Below are 21,950 nucleotides of genomic sequence, written 5' to 3'. Positions count from 1 at the left end.
GAGGATCACAAGTGCAAGGCCAGCCTGGGCCTTTGGTAAGTCTCAAAAAATAAAGAGCCAGCAATGCAGCCCACAGGATGCCTCATATTAACTTGTCCCAATATATAATGCAATAATTTGTCCCAAGTCTCTGTGAAGCTCTCTTTGAAGTTCTAAATACTCAAGTATCTTCAAAATAATTTCAAAAATTACAACCTTCTTACATAGTTGCTATGCATTTAATCTTTAGAGACATCTAGCAGCTAAAAAGTTTAACAAGTTTTGATGTATAAATACTTCAGTGGAAACTCAATCTGCCCACTGACAGAGTTCTGTTGATTACTTCATATAAGAAGAATCCTTAACAGGTTTATTCACTATCCATACTTTATCACTATCCTTAATGATAATTCAAAAACTAAGCAATAACCTAAATTATTTTGCATATTCATCTTTGCCAGTCCTTTTTCCTGCACTGCTCCACCTCTCCCTACTAGAAAGCAACTTTCACACTTCATGTATCAGTTGCTTACTCTAACAGCCCATTTATTCTTTATCAAACTGAATGGCTGATAGAAGTATTACCACCTCAACATCTGATTTTCATAACATGACTCTGAAGGGCTCCTGGGTCTAACTAACCTCTGAAATAGACTTAATAATTAAATATATACATATGCAGTAAGTCATGACATGGAAAACATACGAACATTCCCATACTGTATCAGAGTTATGCAGGATCATACGTACCACGTGATTCAGTAAGCCAAGAAGGACAATGCTCTCCCAGCACGGCTTCTTTAAGCATACCGGAAAACAAACCTTGGTTTGGGCACCACCTAATGGCAGGAAATGTTTTATAAAATCCTACATTGCTTCCTAGAGCTTGCTAAATTTTTATTTTAGCTTATATTGATTTGGAAAGTATCTGTTAATTCTTGGCCTATATTAATACAGTGCTCAGTTCACTGAAGAAGATTAAGCTCCCTTTCTGCATCTACTTTGGAACAATAAACCCACACAGTAGGAGAATGTAACAATGAAATGGATAAAAATTTTTGTTATAAAATCTTAACTAAGTAAACTTAGCCTTATAATTAAGAAACACATTTTAACTGAATCAGCTTAATTACTTACGGGTTCTCTGCCAGGCATGGTGGATACCTGTAAGCCCAGCACTCAGGGGACTGACACAGGACGACCACAAGTTTGAGCCCAGCCTGGTCTATGAAATGAGTTCAAGGCCAGGCTGGACTACACAGTGAGATGCTGTCTATTAATAAATAAACTAATAAGCTCAAATTCCTGTATTCTTATAACTACCTCTCACAAAGAAAATACTACATATTCCTAACATGGTGATGATGATTAGAATTAAGTAATTTAACATACCTAATCAGCTGTTAAAATAATTCTGAATGCATAATGAAATACACTTTTAACACTAAACCATTTAAAAATTTTTAAGAGGTCCTTGCCTGAACCCAATGTTTGATTTGTGATTCAACGAAGTAAAATATGTGGATAATATAGGACAGACAGCCAATGTTTTAAGAAAACATATTTATTATTTACACCACTGAAATAGTCCCGTAAGAACAATATACACCAGGTTTATTTAAAAGGATCAATTCCTTTCAAATGTAAGAACTGTATAAAGCAATACTGTTAACACAAAACAGTGGTCACATTACATATCTGCAGGCTTAAGCATTGCAAATAATATATAATATTTTTAATCTTATGGCTAGGTATTTTCACTGACACACAGCGTGAGCACTTAAGATATAGCTGGAACAGAACAAAAACCATTTTGTTCATGCTTTTAAGGGTTGAACTGGTGATATGTCACATTTTAAAATTTATTGCTTTTAATCCCATTTTAAAGTTTATTGCCTTTAACTGTTTTTATGACAACAGCTTTAGGCAGAAGTACTTCTATTTCGCCACCAAACAGAAGCACACTCTTGTTCCTTAGTATTATTCCCCAGTCTTCTGTTTTCTATTTCTCAAACTATGACACAGTTGTATCACGACTGACGTTCTCCCATTTTACTTGAAGAATACTGACACAGATCAAACTGAGACATCTCAGAATTTAGAGATGAAACTAGTGGAGTAATTCTGTCTGTGCCAAAGGAATAAAAAATTATTGGTAACTTCAAGCATAACAAACCAAGTTCTTTACTCAAAAACTTGCTTGCTTTCTTAACAGGGAAAAGCCCTAGTGTCAAGATGAGTTTGGTTTTAGACTTAGGCAATTGATAATGTGAGACAAAAACACAAGACATAACTTGTTTCTAAAGTCACAAAATGACACTAGTGAGTATGCATTTTTTTCCACTTTTTCTTCCTTTTTTTGGTGGAAAACATCTCAGTAATCAATGCCAGAGAAAATATTTTTCAAGAATAACAGTATAATCATCTAGGGGGAAAAGAATTTTTTTAAAGCATATTGCTATGATCTTCAAAAAATATAAAACTAAATTTACAAAAACCGGAAGACCAAGAATAAGCAGTCTGGTATTCGCTTCAGTGTCCAGCACTATCATGATTTCTAGCATAAAAGCAAAAAGATCATGGATCTCAAGTATCTTCAATAACTGCAGGGGATAACTTGTAACTACTGTCCTTGCTTCTTTGAGAGATACCTGCAAGAAGTAAACATGTCAGAGCTATAGCATGATAATTTATGGAAACACTGTAACTCTTCTTCCAAAGGTATGTATTGAGAAACCTTCCTAGATGAGTACTGTTCAGTCACTAACATCTGTTCACTGTCAGGTGCCTCGCACTATAAAGTACTCCTCAACAGCTTCATGCAGAATTTCTGCTAGAATGTATTCCTGCTTCCTGGGCACACAGAGGTTAAGCCACTTGCCCAAAGTAAGGCTCCAGAGGCTGCCTTTATTAACTGTCATTCTGTATCGCCTACTTTCAAATCTGACAGTCAACGTTAACTAGTCTTGTAATTTATAAAAAACTCAAATTCCATTTAAAGATCCTGTATTTCCTGCCTAAAGATAATGGCCCAAAGACACTAAAGAACTCTGATTAGGAAAGCAGAAAGATACAAAGACAGTAATTTACTAAGCAAATATTTTACTCATATTATTTAATAGGAATCTGACACTAACTTTAAAAATTTATCTCTGCTTCTCACATTTATGAACTACTATCATTAGCAGTGTAGAAGTGGAGGCAGGCTTCCTAAAATCAGGAAATTCAGGTGAGTTTTGATGATGTTACTTGCTTACTTTGTGGCAGTGTGCTAAGCATTTATCTCCCTGACTCAGTCACATCCTCTACAATTTGAAGTCAGGGACCAAAAAAAAAAAAGATGCTACATCTTCCAAATAGGATCATAAGACTATAATTAAGAAGCTATGTGGCAATTGATCTTTAAAGCCAAAAGTGCAATACAAAAAGCCAAAGTGTTAGTATACAAATAGTCTCCCTTGTTGCTATATTACTGAAACTCAACATTTAACGATCTAATTCCGAACCATTTCTTATAGTACATATACCCACAGTAATCCCTTCTATTTTACCTGAGGCTTTTCTCTGCCCAAAAAACTGATGTTTATGTTATCTATACTGGATTTATGTATGTGTCTTTACTTAGAAAACAGACTGAAGGAAGCAAGGTCGTAATTAACAATTGTTACCTTTGGAAAAGAAAATCATAAGCAGATGTTTGTTCAGTGGAATAAAGTATTCTACCACAAACAGAAGTCTTTGGAATTTTCAATACTATTCAGAAAACTTTTAACATAGTCTATCCTGGTATCATTTTATAGTATGAGAACACGGATTAAATTCCCAACTGATTCATAGGGAAGTGGGCTAACTGATAGCACAAAATAATTTGCAGGTAGCATCACGAATATGTACCAATTTCTTCTAGTAGAGTAGTCCTCTCTGCTAGAAGTATTAAAGAGCTTGAGACGTTGGTTTATGACAGGTGAGAGGTGAAGACAAAAGGGCAAAACAGTTTCAATGTGCAGTGGTAGGTCGATGAATTAGAAAATATTTTTAGAACTTACCCATTTTTAATTAAAGGTTAACATATATGTAGTCTACGGTCACCAATTTTTTGCTTTCTTTAGTATACAGAGAAAATGCACAAGCAATAAGCACTTACCTTTCCCAGTATTTGTGATTTAGCTCCAAAAAGTCATCTAATTTTGCTATCTCTTTGAGGTACTGAGTTAATTTTAAAAGTTCTTTGTCTTTATCTCGATTTAGGTGCGCTTTCATAAAAGGTCTTATCTATTAGGAAACAAAATTTCACACTGTGATGAGGAAAACTAAAAAACCTGTAGTAGGTTTATCATTTAAGAGTTTTCAAAGCTAAAATATGACCAAAGACATCAATACTAAAAATTAGTTTTATATTAGCCTTAGTAAACAGAAAGTCACGTATAATGTTTACAGTACAAATTAAAAGCTCTCCCACCTATTTTATCCATATCCTTTCAGTCTGAAATTACCAGTTTTCTCACAGCACTTGAAACCCTATTTGAAACTTTGCAAAACCGTTTACACTTTTTTCCCCATCTATCATTTTAGGTGATTTTTACTAATTAACCTTTTTTTTTTTTTTTTTTGGTCTTTTTGAAACAGGGTCTCGCTATGCAGTTCAGGCTGGCCTTGAGCTCACTTTGTAGCCCAGGCTGGCCTCGAAACTCACAGCAATCCTCCTCCCTCTGCCTCCCAAGTGCTGGGATTACAGGCATGCGCCACCATGCCCAGCTTTTACTAATTAACTTCATTTACATTATTTCATGTATTTAAGTATTTAACCCAAATACAAGCTTGATATAATTGGAACATGAGATAAATTTTAAGTGATAATTCTCACTTTAGCGTTTCTCTACGCAATTCTTATAAACCTGAAATAGCATTATACATACATATATATATACACACACACATATATACACAGATTGCCTGTTTTCTGCCACATTTAATCATTAAGGATTTTTCTTTATCATTCAATTTCTATAGAAATCAGTAATTACACAAGTTTCTTATAAAAAAGAATAGTCACTTTTCCAAATTTTGAAGGTTGACATACTTGATAATGAAAGGTATGCATCTGACAAGCATTACTTCAAATATCAGGAAAGAGATCAAAAGTATGGGATTCTATGTATCTTGACCTGGATGGCAGTTATATATGAGTTATCTTTATAACAGTTTGTTAAACAGTAAAGTTTAGTTAACACCAAGTATCTTCATACAATTTGAAGATGGTCTGTCAAATTTTTTAATAACTTCAAATGAAATGGTGTATCTGGGATTTGCTTTTAAATATTAAGGAGACAAAAGTTATACAGCAAACAAAATTGTTCATGAATTTATAAGCTATTCAGAGGACACTCAGATAGGATTCATTATATAATACTATATAATTCTGCATATTCCAATTTTTCAGTTGTAAGCTATCTTTTTAAAAAATTTATTTTAATGTAACACAAGTAGATATTAATAAAAGTATAAAAGCACTCTTCTAAGAAAAAGTAAAACAAATTTCTTAACAAAATAGCTAGAGAATAACAACAGGTAGTACACTATATTGATATCATGATCCTAAAAGAATGGTCAAAATGTTACTTAAGAGTGTAAGTCACAGACTCTTACAAAGAGAAACAAATGGATAAAATTTTCTTCTCAAACAGCAAAGAGAAACTAGTAAGATAAAGGAAACATATCTTAAAATATTTTTGAAACAACATAATAATTTGGAGATTTATTTGAACCTCTCCCTACTTCCTATTTATCTAATGTCTACTTTGAAATATGTATATACACATATTTTTTTCTTCTGAGTTTCATCTCTTTTAACACACACACACACGCACGTGCAGCACACTCGCGCACAGAGGGTTGGGTATGTAGCTCAATGGCAGAACCAGGGTTCAAGTCCCGGCACTATAAAAAAATCAGAACAACTGAGTCATACAGCTGCGTATGGTGGTACATGCTTCTACTCCAAGCACTCTGAGGCTCAGGCAGGAAGACTGAGCTGGAGACCAGTCTGGGCTGCATAGTACGTGTGTACACTGTTTTAAAACAAAAACCTCCACCACACTCTCCTAATGCACACAGGATGTAAGACCCGAACAAATCATACTTAGTAAAGTACTAACATTCTTATTCTACATAGAAAAAAGCAGTTACTGTACATAGTAATGCTAAGCATGTAGCTCAGTGGACGAGTGCTTGCCTAGGATGCCCAAAGACCTGGGCTGGACCCCAGCACCACAAAACATAAAAAAACGGGTAACGTTTAATCACTGTCACTAAAAAATCAAAAACAGTAAGTTAAAGTAGTTCACTACTATATCTATCAAGAGTAGAGGTTTTAAATACATTTTCCTTGTGTCACTAGAAAAACAGACTATCATTCTTAAGTGGACAGAAGAAAAATTTCCCAAATATTCCGCTCTCACTGAACAGCTGGGTACAGAGACCTCCCCAGCTGTCAGCTGCCCTCCTCCGCTGCCTGGGGGACACTGAGGAAGGTCAGCAGGGCAAGCCTACACAGACCCGAGGACTTGTGGGAGACCTTACTGAGGAAAGACATCGCTGACAATGCTATTTCTCGGCAGCAGCAACTGTGGGGATCCAGAAGACTCTGCTAGGCCCTGCTTAAGCTCAAGACTGGGAGTGAACAGGGGCGTGGTATGAGGACACAGGGAAACGAGTTTGTGCATGTTCCCGGGTAACATGGGAATATACTAAAGTATTCCTTCATTCCACTTCTACAGAACATGCAAGTCATGTGTAAACTTTTATACTACTAGGATATAATACATCAAAAAGATTTCATGCTTAAAGAGCAGGGAGGAATTTAGAACTCAAAGAGAAAGTACAAGGTCAATGGCTGGTAAAAAGATTTTGAACCCAAAGCCCCACTAAGTTATCTTTACATTCTAAACAGTTGGTCTTAAGCACTATTAGATAACAAAACTGAATTATTCCAATGATTCTGTTTCAGACAGTATAAAATAATTAAAAGCAAAAAAAAAAAAGTATTATTCTCTTCACCACTTGTTCTCACATAAAGACTGCACAGTGTAACATTTTCACAACCTATTTAAGTGCTAACTAGCAGGGCAGGCAACACATATAATCAATTTGTGTAATATCAAAACAATAATTTTCAGAAACTTAACACTGTCTAGATTAGCTGAATTCTCTTACATCATTTCCTTCTATAGATAATGAAAACAAAGTTTTCACACCAGTTACTTTACCCATGACCAACGCTCACATTTTTTAGTTCTTTTTTTTTGTCTTTTTCAGACAGAGTCTCACTATGCAGTTCAGGCTGGTTTCAAACTTGCAAAGATCCTCCTGCCTCAGCCTCCCAAGTGCTGGGATTACAGGCATGCACCACTGCACCTGGCCTTAGTTCATTTTTATATTCATATTCACAATGCCTTATACCAAATCTCAAGACTTAAAATGGCAAGTCTAGGTTCTTAAAAGTTAACTCTTTAAAAAATCCTTATTTTTGGCTAAACAGATCTATATCTGAATGAATCTTTTTTGAAATTTCTACTAAGTTCATTATGAAACTGATAATAAAACATAGTATTTAAGAATAGGGGCTGGGGGTTTAGCTCAGAGGCACAGCACCTGCCTGGCAAGCACAAGGTTGTGAGTTCGATGCCCGGTACCGGAAAAAAACACAAAAAACACACACACAAAAAAAACCAAAGAATATTCCTCTACTTCAGAACTTCAATGTCAATGTGGACAGATCATCAATAATGACCTTAAAAAGATAATAATGACCTTGCATGTCTTCTCAAAAGGAGACATGCAAGAGATCACCAGAATTTCTTAAAAACACTTCCTGATTAGAATTTTTGAGGGTGGGGACTATGTATTTTTAGAAATTCTTTGAATGAGTAGCTCCATTTTTTACAAAAGCCCTGCTATAAAGTAACAAACTAGAAATTTGTAACATCATTTCTTGCTGCATTAAGAGATGAATATGGTACAAATACTGTCTGGGAAAATAAAGTATCTTCTAAACACACATAAAAAACAGACTGTACCTTTTTAAAAGCTCTAAGTTCCCTCAAAGATCACTTCTTAAACATCATTATCACACTTCCTTGCAAGAAGAGGTAATAGCCACGAGTTTCACAGAAATTGTCAATTACATCTCTTGTCAAGACTCAGGTATACCTTTCTGTACCCTAAACCTACCGAATCACACACAAGAAAACCATTTCTCCCAAAGCCTCCAACAGAAGGTAATAGAATACTTTTGCTCTAAGTCAACAGCTTTTAATTTGTGGCAAATCAGGACCTAGATTAGCATTCTGTCCCTTAAACTGTACTCACTATACATTGAAGACCAAATCAACAATCTGTAAGGAAGGTCTCAAAAATGTACTTTCTTCAAGTTTTTCTCTCATCTTTGAAAACTACCACAGCTGGCAGAAAAGCTCAGCACTGAAACTAAAATGTGTTAGCATTAGGATTTCCACTTCAAATGGAGACTGCATTTGCACTAGTGCCATGTAGAGAAACAGCTTTTCCATTTTATTATGCCAACATGTCAGCAACCATGAGTATCAGAAATGTTTGTTTTTCAAGTTTACCCCTCCCAGTCTTACGCTGCTGCCAGGGTTAGAGCGTAACGATCACACCTACACAAGTTTCGTGAGGCTGCAGGCCAAGACCACCACTGAGCCAGAAACCCACCATTTCTATACATGATCTCGGGCAAGTCATGCATTTCCTCACCCTAAGGCTGTTTCCAAAGTTAGGAAAGCAGACAAGACGACTGGGATTCCTTCTAACTCTGACATTTTAGAGTTCTAAGATCTGCACATGGACCATGAGAATTACGAAAACCTCTTTAAATTTTAGCTTAAAAAGGAAAACAAACACCATTAGTTCCAGCTATCTAGTTAACGAGAACACCAGAAACTACAAGATTTGTATTCCTAACAAAACATCTAAAGATTTCACTTCTGATGCTAAAACTCAGTCAGGAAGCCAGGGTGCTCGCACAAATCTAACTAGAAATGAAACCCTTGGAGCTGCATGTGGTGGTGCACACCTGTGACTGCAGCACTCAGGCAGGAAGATCACTGTGAGGTGGAAGCCAGCCTCAACTACACTGTGAGTTCAAGGCCAGCCTGAACCACCTAGCGAGACCCTGTATCCACCAAAATAAACAAACAGATAATAAAGTAAAATAATTGGATGCATTGGCTAACTAAACAGGTATCAATGTAGAAGTCACTGTTCACTTTCATATGAACTTCTCTACTTTTCTTACCTGTGGCCAGGTGCCACTTAATAACAAGGAAACGTGCTCTTAGGCAATTTCACCACTGCATGAAAAACACAGAGCACAGAGCACCCTCACGTGAACTCAGATGTTACAGCCTACTGCATGCCATGGCTTTATTGCATGGTCTGTTGCTCCAAGGCTACAAACCTGTGCAGCAAGTTACTATACTGAACACTGTGGCTAGCTGTCACACCATGGTAAGTATGCATCTAAACAAAGACACGATAGTAAAAATACAAAGAGATAAAATTTGTTTCAGCTCCTATATAATTTTATGGAACCACCCTCAGATATGTGGTCAATGACTAAAAACAAAATTAAGCAACAGCACTTGACTGCATTTTTAAAAATTTATGAAACTCAACAGTGCTGAAAAGTTCTACCACAAAGTCCAGATTACACGAGCACGTAAAAGTATAGCTTACCTTTAGTCCATTCTGTGGGTTCATTAGAAAATTTCTTCCTATGTCATCAAACATAATGGTATTTTTCTTGCTGTAAAACTCGGAAAACTTTCCCCAAATAACACCAAGAGGCTTTACCTTAGAAGAAAAGTTTAGATTTAAGTCCATCGCTTCTCAGCTTTTTGGCTAAGATCAAGTGTAGATTTAAATCCAATTTTATCAACGGTTAATCCTTTCTTAAAAACAAAGCAACTACTAAATGGTAGAACAAAGCCAGAGTTCCCTTCGTCTAAGACGATGATGACTACATGAACTGACTGTGGACACCACAAGTTCAAAGCACGATGGGAACTTGCAGTGTTTAGATTTCTGAAAAGTCTGTGCATGTACTAACCGAACTAAACACATTCTAAGACTTGCAATAATTTTAACATGAAGATTCTGGGACAAGGGAAGTTATTTAGTTTGAAAAGGATTTAAAGCAACTCTTTAATGTCTCCTAAGCAGTCACACGACTTCCTGAGCTACTGCACGCCCTTTCAGAGCTTGGGAGTTACACCAGGTCTATTTACACAAGTAGAACAACATAGTGAGGGAAAATGTACCTGGCTCCTTGGGTACTTTAAATATTTTGAGAAGAAACTGCTTTCTGTCTCTAATTCAATGACACAAGTTCTTAATTTCTAGTGTATCTAGTGACATTAGTTCTTAATTTCTTAATTTCTAGTGTATCTCCAACGGCACCATAATTAGTAAATTTTGCTCTTATTTCAGAATTCTTAACCCAAGGCTTCAAAGGGATGACTCTTGATATAGTTGCTTCTACTGGTACTGCATAAACTTTCTGTGAGACCACACAAGAGGTGACATCACTTGGCTATATGGGTAATAAATGGCAGAGGGGCCCAGCTGGGGTTTTCACTATGACTTACTTTTATTTGTGAATGATGTGACTATACTGCAAGTTAGGAACTTTTCTAAATAAATAAATTTTTTAAAGAAAATTATTTTTCGCTGAAGGCAGGAATTTCATTTATGGTAATGTATATGATATGATATGAAATGGCAATTAATGTGACAAAAGTTGTCGCTTTTATTTTTCCCTTTTCTGTAATTTACTTTAATATGAAGGGGACTTTTTCCTTCTCAGTGTCCTCATTATACTAAAATTTTACTGCCTGTATTTTTTTCACTATTTGCTACTAGAAAAAAAAATTGCCAATTACTTTGAAGGCAAATACATCAGAACTGACACGATAAGCCAAACTGTTGGCTGTCTTTAGCTAACAAGTCCCAGAGATCAGTCTTTGATACCCATGATTAGCAATTCTACGTCCTCTTCAAAAATGCCATCATTTGGTAGCTAGGTCAAGAACCCTTTTTTCCCAAACCTGGACTACTTATTTCTCAGAATAATTTTAAAATACAGAAAAGCACAAAAGAAAACTTTGCATCACCTATAATCCTATCAACACCAAGAATGACAGCTATATATTCTGATATATTTACCCCCAGTCTTTTCGATTAAACAGTAGCTTTAGAGAGTTCGCAGATTCTTTGTTAAATTAGGAAAGCCCCGACCAAACCACATTCTAATAATAGTCTGTAGATATTATTATCTAACATACCTATCATTGTGTCCTGAAAATTTAAACTTTTTTATTTTAAAGAGAAAAAACAAAAACAATGATACAGAATTTCAAAACAAGCTAATAAGAGATTAACAATGCTTAATATAATGCATATTGTTATCTTCAAAGTAGTTGCTCAGATGACAAGATATAGGCATGAAAAATTGATCAAACAATACAAGTACAAACCATTTTTTTCAATGTAAAAAATTTTAAAACATTAACTATTATACTACATTCAATGACTCAATGTATTCTATTATAAGGGTAACTACAATTTACACATCTAATTCCCTATGCCTGGAAACTGAAAAATTATTTCACTACTTTAATTTTTCACTGTTACAAACACTACTAAACTACTTTGTGATGTTTAGATTTTGGAAATATGTTACTTTAGTAGATAATAAGGTATATTTCCCCCTAACGTATGCAATATTTCTTTCGTGAATGAATCCCCATGCACTTAAACCATTCTGTTTATAACTTTCATGACTGTAATACTGTCTTACCTAAGCTTTTCTAGTGTGCTAAGTTGTCCACAGTTCCCACTTGTGTGCTTCCAAAAGGCATGGACTATGTTTAGCTCATCTCTTTATTACCAGCAATGCCTCACAGAGTTGAAAGCTGGTGTTCAACCCTGAGAGTTATTATGTGGGAAGCAAACAAAGTGAAAGCCCCTAATCTTTTTAGCCCAATCTTTTTCTCCGATGGCTCTTGTTCCTATTCTCTAGGGCCACACACATATCACTCCAAAAATACATGTATTAGGAAGTACCTGTTTTTATTAGCATTTTCTTTTTTTTTGTTTGTTTTTTTTTGGTTTTTGGTTTTTCTCCGGTACCGGGAACCGAACTCACGACCTTGCGCTTGCCAGGCAGGCATTTTTGCCGCTGAGCTAAATCCCCAGCCCCTATTAGCATTTTCATACAGGGCAAAGTGAGTACGTTTTGGGTTGTTTCTAGTATCTTCCTTGACGATATTCAGTGTTTTTCTCACCTACTCTGTCAGGCAAAACTGTGCTGTCATCATCTCAAGACAATTATCCTTGACCACTGTGCTCTCTTGACAGTCCTGCTTCATTAAAATTCATATCTTTTAAACTTAAATTCATTTTTCTATGTCAAATTATATGACAATACTCATTTTCTCTGTCAAAACTGTCACTATACTATCCACTCAGATGAATTTGTAAACTCCTAATTTATCCTATCAGTATAAATACAAAAAGTATACTAGAAAATAAACACATCTTTAAATAAAAGTAAATCAGATTCTTACATCTATCAGTCCTCTCCTTGGGGTATGTACTGTTATCATAGCAGCACTGTCCAGCATGAAGGTAATCTTATAATTTGCATTTGTACTCACTCCCAGCTCCTATAAACGTAAGTGTTCATAAGATTAAAATATAGTAATATGGAAAATTCAAGGATCTTTTTAATATTCCAGCTGCAATTTCCCCAAATCCCAATCTTCTACACAATTGGCCGTTCATCTTACTAAATGACTACCAAGTATCTTAATTTCATTTAGTTAAGTGGACAAATGGTAGTCCAAGAAAAATAAATCAGAAACAAAAAAACTTACTGTAAAGTGAGAAGGGAAGAAAAGGGAAAGTTTAGCTGTACTTTTTCTTGAAAACAGCTTAGGCATTCACTACAAACCACCATGACACAGACTTTAAACGTATTTCTCCCCCTCCCCCGATATTCACATCTATTTATCTACTAAATGTCCACAGGTAAGAATAAAATTGATTTAGTTTCAGAACTTTTAACATGACAGTTTCAAATCATTTTAAAGTGGCTGTTTCTAACACTTACCTTCATTTTAGCTTCAATCCACTTCATATTTGTTGCAGCTAAAATATGAGGAATAAAGAAAACATATTAAAAGTTTGAATTTCACTTAAAAATCTAGATAAATAAATTTTGTAAGTAAGACAGGTACATCAGAAATAATAGCCCCTAGTACATGTATGGCAACTTTCTTTTAAATAGTCATCAAAAAATAAACTTTCCCTACTGGAAAAAATAAAGCTTAAACAACTTTTAAGTATAAAATACTAGTACTCAAAAGAACCCTGAACCTAAGAAATTGGTAAGACCTAAATTCCTAATTCCAAACTTAAATTTGGGATGTCTGGATTTAACTTTCTTCCATGTTCCTAATTCCCTTCTTTTTTTTTCAGGTTTAGTATACTTAATGCTGAGTGAAGCACCTTATAATAAAGAAACAGAGACAAATTTATACAGTATATACCTGCGCTGCGTATCTGCTGTCAGACACTGTCCAATTTTGGGACTGCTGATGCTAAATTATAATTATTTGTATGTGCTCTCCTGGTCCCAAGTTACTGGACTGAACTATATAGACATTACCAAGAAAAATGTTTAAGGGGGAAAAAGTACTTTAATTACTTAAAGTATGTGTATGTGTGCATGTAAGGACAAAAAAGGTAATCTGAGTCCTCAAGACAAAAACATTCAGCACATACACATGAAAAACAAAAGAATTAAAACAAAAGAATTACCTTAACATGCAAAACTCATCAATTGAACTAAAATTTTAGAGACTACATTATCTACAATGAAAACAGATACAAAATAGGGAAAGATTTTTTTAAATTGAGTATCTATTTTGTATCTACAATGCCCAGATGAAAAAGAAATTCTATAGCTAGTAGTTTCTCACTATTAAATAACTACTAGATGTCAGATATGGAACTGGCTGCAATACTTATTACTGTTTTAGTTGCTGATGTATCTGAGGTACATAACCACAACTGCATCTCAATCATTTCCCTTCTCCCCACCCTCCTCTCTCCCCCAGATTCCCTTTCCATCTCCACAAAGTCTACCTTGTTTCCTACTATCTTTTACTTTCATCTTCACTTATATGTTGGATTTATTATTGTTTTAAGTGAGGAAACTAGGGTTCTGAGAGATTAAGTGACCTGTCAACAGCACACAGTAAAGACAGAGCCAGAATTACAACCTTAGTACTCAGTTCCAAAGTGAAGTGCCCTTATCAATACACAGCCAAAAAAATATCATAATCTACAAAAAAAAAAAACAAAACTTACTTACATATACAAAAGTTCTTTAAACTTTTAAAATAAACTAGTTTTAAGATAAATTTTCTCAAATGTCCTCTCAAGACATCAAGTTGCACAACAAAAATCTGCTAGGCAGGGGGCTCTCTCCCCCTACAATATTAAACCAGAAAAGTATCAGTATTTTTTGAGGCAGGGTCTTGTTTTGTAGTTCAGGCTTGAACTTACTAGGTAGCCCAGGCTGCCATCGAACTCATGGTGCTCCTCCTGCCTTGGCCTCCCAAGTGTTGGGATTACAGGTGTGCACCACAAGGCTCAGCTCAAAAGATCAAATTTTTAACATGCCTTTAATCTTAACAGCTGTGAACTTTTATTACCACTGAACAGTAAAAAGAGTCATGAGGGTAATTACAGAGGAAATTTACAGACTATAACCCACTATCTGGCTTCTCATCAAAGACCTCATTCAACTAAATACAGTATAGCACGTTTAACAGATGGCATTTTATTTAATTCATAACAAGAACTCCTCTTTGCTTACAACATTGCCTTCAAGAAACTTGGCAAAAATATCAATTGAACTAAACAGTGCCTTAGCAATAGCGTAGATTTACATTTGGAGAACAAGCATCACCTTACCCGTCTTACCACAGACCTGTACATCCTTAGAGTGCCCCACAGAGCACAACGTGACTAAAACTGTGTCAGTCTATATTTCAATTTTTCTTATGTAACTTATATTGCCTTTTATTTCTGTGGAGTTACAGCTCTGTGGTTTACAGAAACCTCTTTCTCCAAGTGTTTTGAAACTGGAGTGAGCAAGAAAGAAAACAACAGTACTCTGAGGCACCAAGATTCCACAGTAAAGATCAGAAAAACTTCTACTCTAGGTTAGGACATTAAGAAAATATGACCATTTTTATTCGGACACCATAATCTATTTTTGTCCTATACTACAACTACTTCAGTGTTTCACAACAAATACAGGTATGTTTACACACATGCAAGAGGCAAATATGCTTAATTTTATGAATTTCTTAAAAAAAAGAAAACATATTTAAGTAGTTCTCTCATGTTTATACAGCAGAATAATATAAGGAACAACCTTATTTCCATGGAAATCTAAAAAATATATAGCTTACACCAAATAACAATGTCATAATCTTCATATGCAGATGTTAGAAATTCATGAAGATATGGCCGCATTAGTTCTACCCCAGTCTCTGCACAAGATCTATGGTCTAAAACAAAATTGATCACACATGATTATTAGTTTGTTATTGTGGACAAATTGACACAAACTATTATGAAATGTAGTAACTATGAAAGGTAACATAAACATTCAATTGCACGCTGCTTCAGGTTGAATTAGATTGGCTGACAGATACATCTCTCAGAGCCCAAAACTTAGTATCCTTGAGCTTCAATTTTTTTGAGTAGTTTTGCTCAAAGTACAAAGAACATTACTGAGAATTCTGGCTTATACTGTAAGCTGTAAATTTTTTTCTCATTACTCTCTGAAGTTCAGATACTATTCATGAAAATGAAAAACTAGGCCTCCTATGTTCACATTTAGTCATCACCTCGCAGGTATAATCACATTCAACCAAAAGGACAGGACCAATTTACTTACTGAAGTTTAAAATAAGTGTATGTTAAGTTATGAAATACATTTAAAGTCTAGGAATAGAGGTAAATACATTGCAGTGTCAGTAAATACTTCTTCCCAATAATAGAAGATGAAATGAACATCTTTCTTTTTCAATTGACATGATAAATTTCAAATTCAAGAAACTGCCTGAATATAGTTAAGCAGAAACAAAAGATAAAATATCAATATTTTATATATAAAATGACTTTTTATATATTCTTCATAAAAGTGTTAGTTAGAAACTACCAAGTTAAATTATGATGCACCCAAAAAGCACAATACTATACACATATTCACAACAAATAATATTTAATGACTGAGATGATATTCTATCTATAATTAATTAAAAGAAGAAAAAGCAATACATACATACACACTAGAAGATACACACCAAAATATTAAAGGTGGTCATCTTTGGGTCTTGAAATTACAAATGACTTTTTTTTCAGCTGTATTTCCTACAGTGAATGATTTACTTTTGTAATAACAAGAAAAGTTTTCAAATATTTCATGTGAACCCTGAGTTGCTGGAAAAAAAACAAACAAAAGAAAAACAAAAGTTGTTGTGGGGCACAGAAGGTGAAAAGCGTTATTAACTGACTTACCAAACAACGTATAATCTACATCTAGTACCAACAGTTTCTTTCCTTCCCTGGGAGGATTCAGTATTTCCACTTTGTATTCTTTGACTCTGCGAGAAATTTTCAATAGATTTTCTTCCCTAATGGAAACAATACAATCAAATGAAGCACTAACATTTCCTCATGTGACAATTCCTTCTAAAGGAAAAGGCACTGACCTGTTTTCCACTTCAACAACTTCATCTTCAATATCAAAGTCATTAACAACGTCATCATTGTCAGGGGGTGGACCTAAGACATCTTCCTATTAAGACAGAAAACAGTTTTAGCATACGACCTTCAGCATAACAAATACATCCACAGCATAAAAATCAAATGAGTTACAATCTGAGTTCAAGAATCTTTCAAACACAGTGTGGGAAAATTTCCACAATTAACAACTCATTATGTGTGTCCCCTGGACAGATTTACCATGTTCAATTTGACCACTTGGGCTACTACTACACTTATCGTTAACTACACACTAAAAAGTTCCCCAGCACTTATTTTCTGCTCAGTTAATACCATACTCATTGTACAGCTTTTATTTTTCAGTGACCATGGAGACTGATTTTACCACAATTAAAATTATAAAATCATAGTATCTTCAACGGGACAAATGGTAACAAAAGTAAACATTTACCAAGCTCTCCTCACGAGTTCCCATCATCATGATTTTAGTATTTGGTTTCAGTTTGAGAGCTCCAAGCTTAACATCATTTTCTGCAGGTTTGCCTACAATACAAGCAAATGACTGTTTTCTCACTAAAGTTCAGGTGCTAGTTTCACTATTCCATTTACAAAACCCTAACATTAAAAGGTTTGGTACACATGGCACAGCAGTTTTCGGATTGCGTTGTTGTTTTGTTTTTTTACATTAATGAATTATTACTGCTGAATTAGTCCCATCTAGGACTAAGAAGTCACAACTAATGCAAGCGTTGTTTTCCCTTGTTCTATCCTAGAACATCTTTATTCAACCATAAACATAAATTCATGTTTTATTTTACAGTTTAAGATAGTGCTTTGTCAGGAAGCCTTAAAGATCAAGTGCCTAAAATAAACTACAGACTTCCAGTTACTCAAAACTCATGCTTCAATGAATGGTAAGGCAAATGTAGGCAACACAAAAAATCCCTTTCAGCTGGATATGGACACTACCTATGAATTTTAAATATCACTTTTACTTGTGAAACACGAGACATTATTCATGGAGCGTACAAGGCCCAAGCTGTAATGAAAACACTGTACTAAAATGCAGATGTTAGAAAAATAAATGACACTTCACCTCAGATTTCTATGCCAAAGCTTTAAGAAGCAAACATCAACTGTCAGAGGAATAAAAAGTAATCTTACTGGTGGTGTTCTCAAGTAAACTTTCACATTATTATTTTTACCACTAAAACCATTTTAGAAAAATTCCTAGCAAAGAAATCTCAAAAACGGAAGACTATTTAAAACAGGTAACAGCAAATATAAAAATTCATAAATATCAATGAAAGTATGAACAGTGGGGAGAGAATGACCTTTCACTTTGAGTCCGAGTAATTTCTGGCGTTCTGGCAGCACTCCAGTAAGGGTCTTGAGAAACTGTTTTAGGTCTAGCACAGTATCATCCTCCGAAAGTGTGGTCACTGAATACTCCTGTCCACCCCATTTTACAATGATTGGGAGAGCCATTTCTGAAGCATACGAAGCAGCAGCTTTCCTTCAGGAGACAATACCTAGAACAGCAAGCACACACAAAGGAACAAGTTAAAACTGGCATATCAAAGACAAACTTGTAACTAAGGTTCCCAAGCAGGTGGAGTTTGAGTTCGATTTTACAATTTGATGGTATAGAAACACATATTTCTCCTTACAGAAGTGCTCCCCAAACACTAAGTTACTGAAGCTGAAGGTTAAAATTAACCCACCATCTCCATTTTTGGCTTAGACCTACTATCTCTTAATACTCTATCAGAGTCTCTGCGCTACTCAACAGGAAAGGTATAGTAACTGGCTGCTTCTCCCCTCTGCTTTACTTGATCAGGATTATAGGCAAGGTCTACCATGATAGAATATCGTCTCTCATTTCATGTTTGACAGGTAGGGTGTTGTAATCACTAGGAGGAGCAGAGACTTTAGAGCCAGACCACGTAGGTTCAGATTCCAGCTTTCCCACCTACTAGATATCTGACTCTGGGAAGTTAACTTGTCTCTTAGTGCCTAGATTTCCTTACCAGAAAAATAGGGATGATACCTACTTCTTAGGGTTCTCATGAGGATTAAATCTGTTAATGTTTAGAGATCACAAAGTACCTTGCATGTGGTAAGTACTATGTAAGTTAAGTATTGATTAAATAAATTTAAAGCTCAATATCCTGGCAAGTATGAGGTCATGAGTTTGATTCATGGTACCAAAAAAAATTTTTTAATTAAAAAAAAAAATTTAAAACTGAACATTTGCAATGCTCCAGGAACCATATTTAATATGGAATACATGTTTCATATTTTATGAAATGGCCAGTGTTACATAGTCTCATTTAAAAAGATTGTTTGATAAGAGTGTTCTCTCTAAAGAAACAAGATCTGAGAAGCTACATAATCTGCTCGTGGGTGCATAGCTGATAAACAGGACCTCTGAAATCTGACATACCCTACATCTCCCATACCATAATTGTCTTTTTCCTTGAATTGGACCTACAGAAGTAAAGGCATCAAAGTTTCAATAAATACAAAACCATAGGCACGGTTACAAGCATGCAAACTTTATATAGTAGCTGTTAACTTACCAAAAATTAAGTTGATAAGTGAGTTTATACCACACAAAGCTTTCTACTTTTTCATAAACTCATTCTACCACAGATCAGAGATATGAGTCTGCTAACCTTTAAGTATTGGTTTTCCGAATGCTTTCAATTATTTGGCAAAACATTTGATTGCACTAGTCATGCAATGATTGCACGCAATGCTGAGAGAGGGCAAATTTTAGTCTCAGTATGCAAAAATACTTTGGAAACAATGTCTATTAACATAGCCACTAGAAGAGAGTACCATAAATTCACCTTTACTCATATGAATATAATTCATATTTATATTTACTCATGTTGCACATTTATATACAGACTTATAATTTAGAAAACATTTTAGAATTTGTTCTAACAAATGTTATGATCATCAATAAAAAGACAAATGGACTTTGGAGTCAAACTGAAATATGGTTTAAGTGAGAGATAGGAATAAAAATGATTATTTATACTAACTAGGAAAGCATCCAGCACTAATACACACTGTGATAGGCAGGGCAAGGCAGGGCACAGCAGTTTGGTGTGAGGCCATCTGGCTTCTAGGATCTCAAACAGTCATTTCTTTTCTAGTCTAGTGCTTAACAAAGTGTGACCCTGGACCAATCAACAGCACTGATCTCACTTGGTAACTTCACAGAAATGTAATCAAAGATGGGAGAGAATGATCCAACAATTTGTGTTTTAACTGGCCTTATCCCACCATCTCAAATGCATGTTACAATCTGAGAGCCACTTCTCCAGGCTCTAAGTGTTGTACACTTAAGACAGTTAACAGTCCTTAAGACAGCTGTTAAATTACTGAACCTCATTTCATCACTGTTGAGATTATGCACAGCCAGGTGTAGTGTCGCATATCTGTAATTCTAGTTATTCGGGAGGCTGAGGCAGGAGGACTGCAAGTTACAAGCCAGCCTGGGCAACTCGAATGGGACTTTTCTCAAAATAAAAAGGGGTGGGGATGCAGTTCAGTACTTCCCTGGCATACCTGAGACCCTGGGTCCAATCCCTAATACCACAAAAGAAAAAGAGGGTGAGAAGAAGAAAGAGAAGCAGGGAGGGATCATGCACACCAGTGGGGTAGCATGATATAAATGTATGAAAAATTATGGGAGTGTGGGGCAGGGGTGTCCCAAACCCAAAGAACAGCTGCCTAACATACCGTGTTGGCTTTGCCTAGTCAATTCCTAACTCTGGGATTCAATCTTCTCAAGCAAAGGTGAGGCAACTGATACCTTATTTACTGGACAGGTATAGTGTTAAGGTAGGAGACAACACTTGCGACGGCACTTTATATTAAAAAAGAGCTACATTATGGTGGTGCTGACTGCGTTACGTGCCACACAATTTAACTAAGTCACCTCATTTACTCTTCCCAATCCCGAACGAACAACTGTCCTCATTTTACAGACCAGAAACCTGAAAAAGAAGTTAAATAACTTGCCAAGAACGTACAACTAAAAAGTAGCAAAGGCCGGCAGTTTGAAAGCACAGCAGCAAACGTAACTTTTGGAACTGAAAGGACGGGGTAACTTCTCGATGGGTCTAACGAAAGGTAACTGTGAAGCGCTGTCGATTCCTTGCCAGTTCAACACATCAGCAACTGCGAACTGCTGCAGAGAGAGCTGTACAAAGGGCCTGGTGCCGGGCAGCATCAGAAGCCGGGACCAAGAAGGCGGGTAAAGTCTCCGAGGAGGACAGGGAGGAAACAGACAAGCGCAAGCCGAGGGAGGGGTGAAGCTGGGGACCCGAAACAGACAGCAGCGCGGGAGGCCCTCGCAACGCGACCGAAGGCCGGGCGGGAAGGCTGCGGGCCCCACCGCCGGGCGGCCGGGACCGGGGCCTGGGCGCCCGACTGAGACACGGCCCCATCCCGCCGCGGACGGCCGCGCTGCAGGCTACGCGGCGAGGGCAGCAGAGTGGCGCCCCCCAGCCCCCGGCATCTCCAAGGGCAGCGCGCCACGCTGACCCGCATCCCCTCACCTGGAGCGTGGCGGAACCAGCTGCAGCGGACGCAGCAACCGACCGCAGCGGAACCAGAGAGACCGGAAGTGATGGGCGGGGCCGGAACCGGCAGGCAAACCGGAAGTGGGTGGTTTGAAACGGAAACGCGCTGGGAACGGAGCGGTTATTTCCTTTTTTTCTAATTAGGTGCCAGTGCTAGTTAGCTGCTGCCAGGGCTTTCTACTAAGCGACGAGGAACCGAGTCCTCTCCGAGACTGTGACAGTCGTGCAGAGACCAGCGATCCCGAACAGCCACCGTCGGTTCTGCGCATGCGCCTCTGCTTGTGGGCGGGGGGGGGGGTCCTTCAGGCTGGGTGACGTCACTTGTATTGTTTCGCAGGAGTGAGAGTTGGGTGAAGCGTGGGGCGCTGGCTTCTCCTGGTGCACCGAGGTTTTCGTGTGCCACGGGGATGTGACACGTGCGACTGTATTGCGTTTTAAATGAGGCCTAAAAAGCGACCTTTGAGAAATGAGGCCTTGGAACCACAT

General features: G+C 36.6%; 1 protein-coding gene across 1 annotated transcript; it reads right to left on the bottom strand.

Annotated features, from left to right (window-relative positions):
* Positions 1 to 1,525: 1,525 nt before the first annotated feature.
* On the bottom strand, positions 1,526 to 21,707 carry Ublcp1 (ubiquitin-like domain containing CTD phosphatase 1). The gene is made up of 11 exons (XM_005376250.2): positions 21,441 to 21,707; positions 18,198 to 18,395; positions 17,315 to 17,406; positions 16,851 to 16,936; positions 16,657 to 16,772; positions 15,543 to 15,641; positions 13,169 to 13,206; positions 12,624 to 12,722; positions 9,733 to 9,849; positions 4,124 to 4,251; positions 1,526 to 2,630 (listed from the first exon to the last, which is right to left on the bottom strand). Exons 2-11 carry the CDS (start codon positions 18,349 to 18,351, stop codon positions 2,603 to 2,605), a joined length of 957 nt encoding a protein of 318 aa, XP_005376307.1. The 5' UTR covers positions 18,352 to 18,395; positions 21,441 to 21,707; the 3' UTR covers positions 1,526 to 2,602.
* Positions 21,708 to 21,950: the final 243 nt, after the last annotated feature.

This window comes from Chinchilla lanigera, unplaced genomic scaffold (assembly GCF_000276665.1).
Source record: "Chinchilla lanigera isolate Chin_1 unplaced genomic scaffold, ChiLan1.0 scaffold00007, whole genome shotgun sequence".
Taxonomy (NCBI): Eukaryota; Metazoa; Chordata; class Mammalia; order Rodentia; family Chinchillidae; genus Chinchilla; species Chinchilla lanigera.
Note: the sequence above shows the minus strand (reverse complement) of the source record. Positions and strands in the feature narration are given on the sequence as shown.

What these genes read in the sequence shown, in the direction of transcription:
- Ublcp1 (XM_005376250.2), bottom strand. Translation starts at nt 18,351, where the DNA reads ATGGCTCTCCCAATCATTGTAAAATGGGGTGGACAGGAGTATTCAGTG. An exon ending in ACTCGGACTCAAAGTGAAAG is followed by an intron (nt 17,407 to 18,197) that starts GTCATTCTCTCC and finishes CTTGTATTGTAG; the next exon opens with GCAAACCTGCAGAAAATGAT. An exon ending in TGTAGATTATACGTTGTTTG is followed by an intron (nt 15,642 to 16,656) that starts GTAAGTCAGTTA and finishes ATTTTGTTTTAG; the next exon opens with ACCATAGATCTTGTGCAGAG.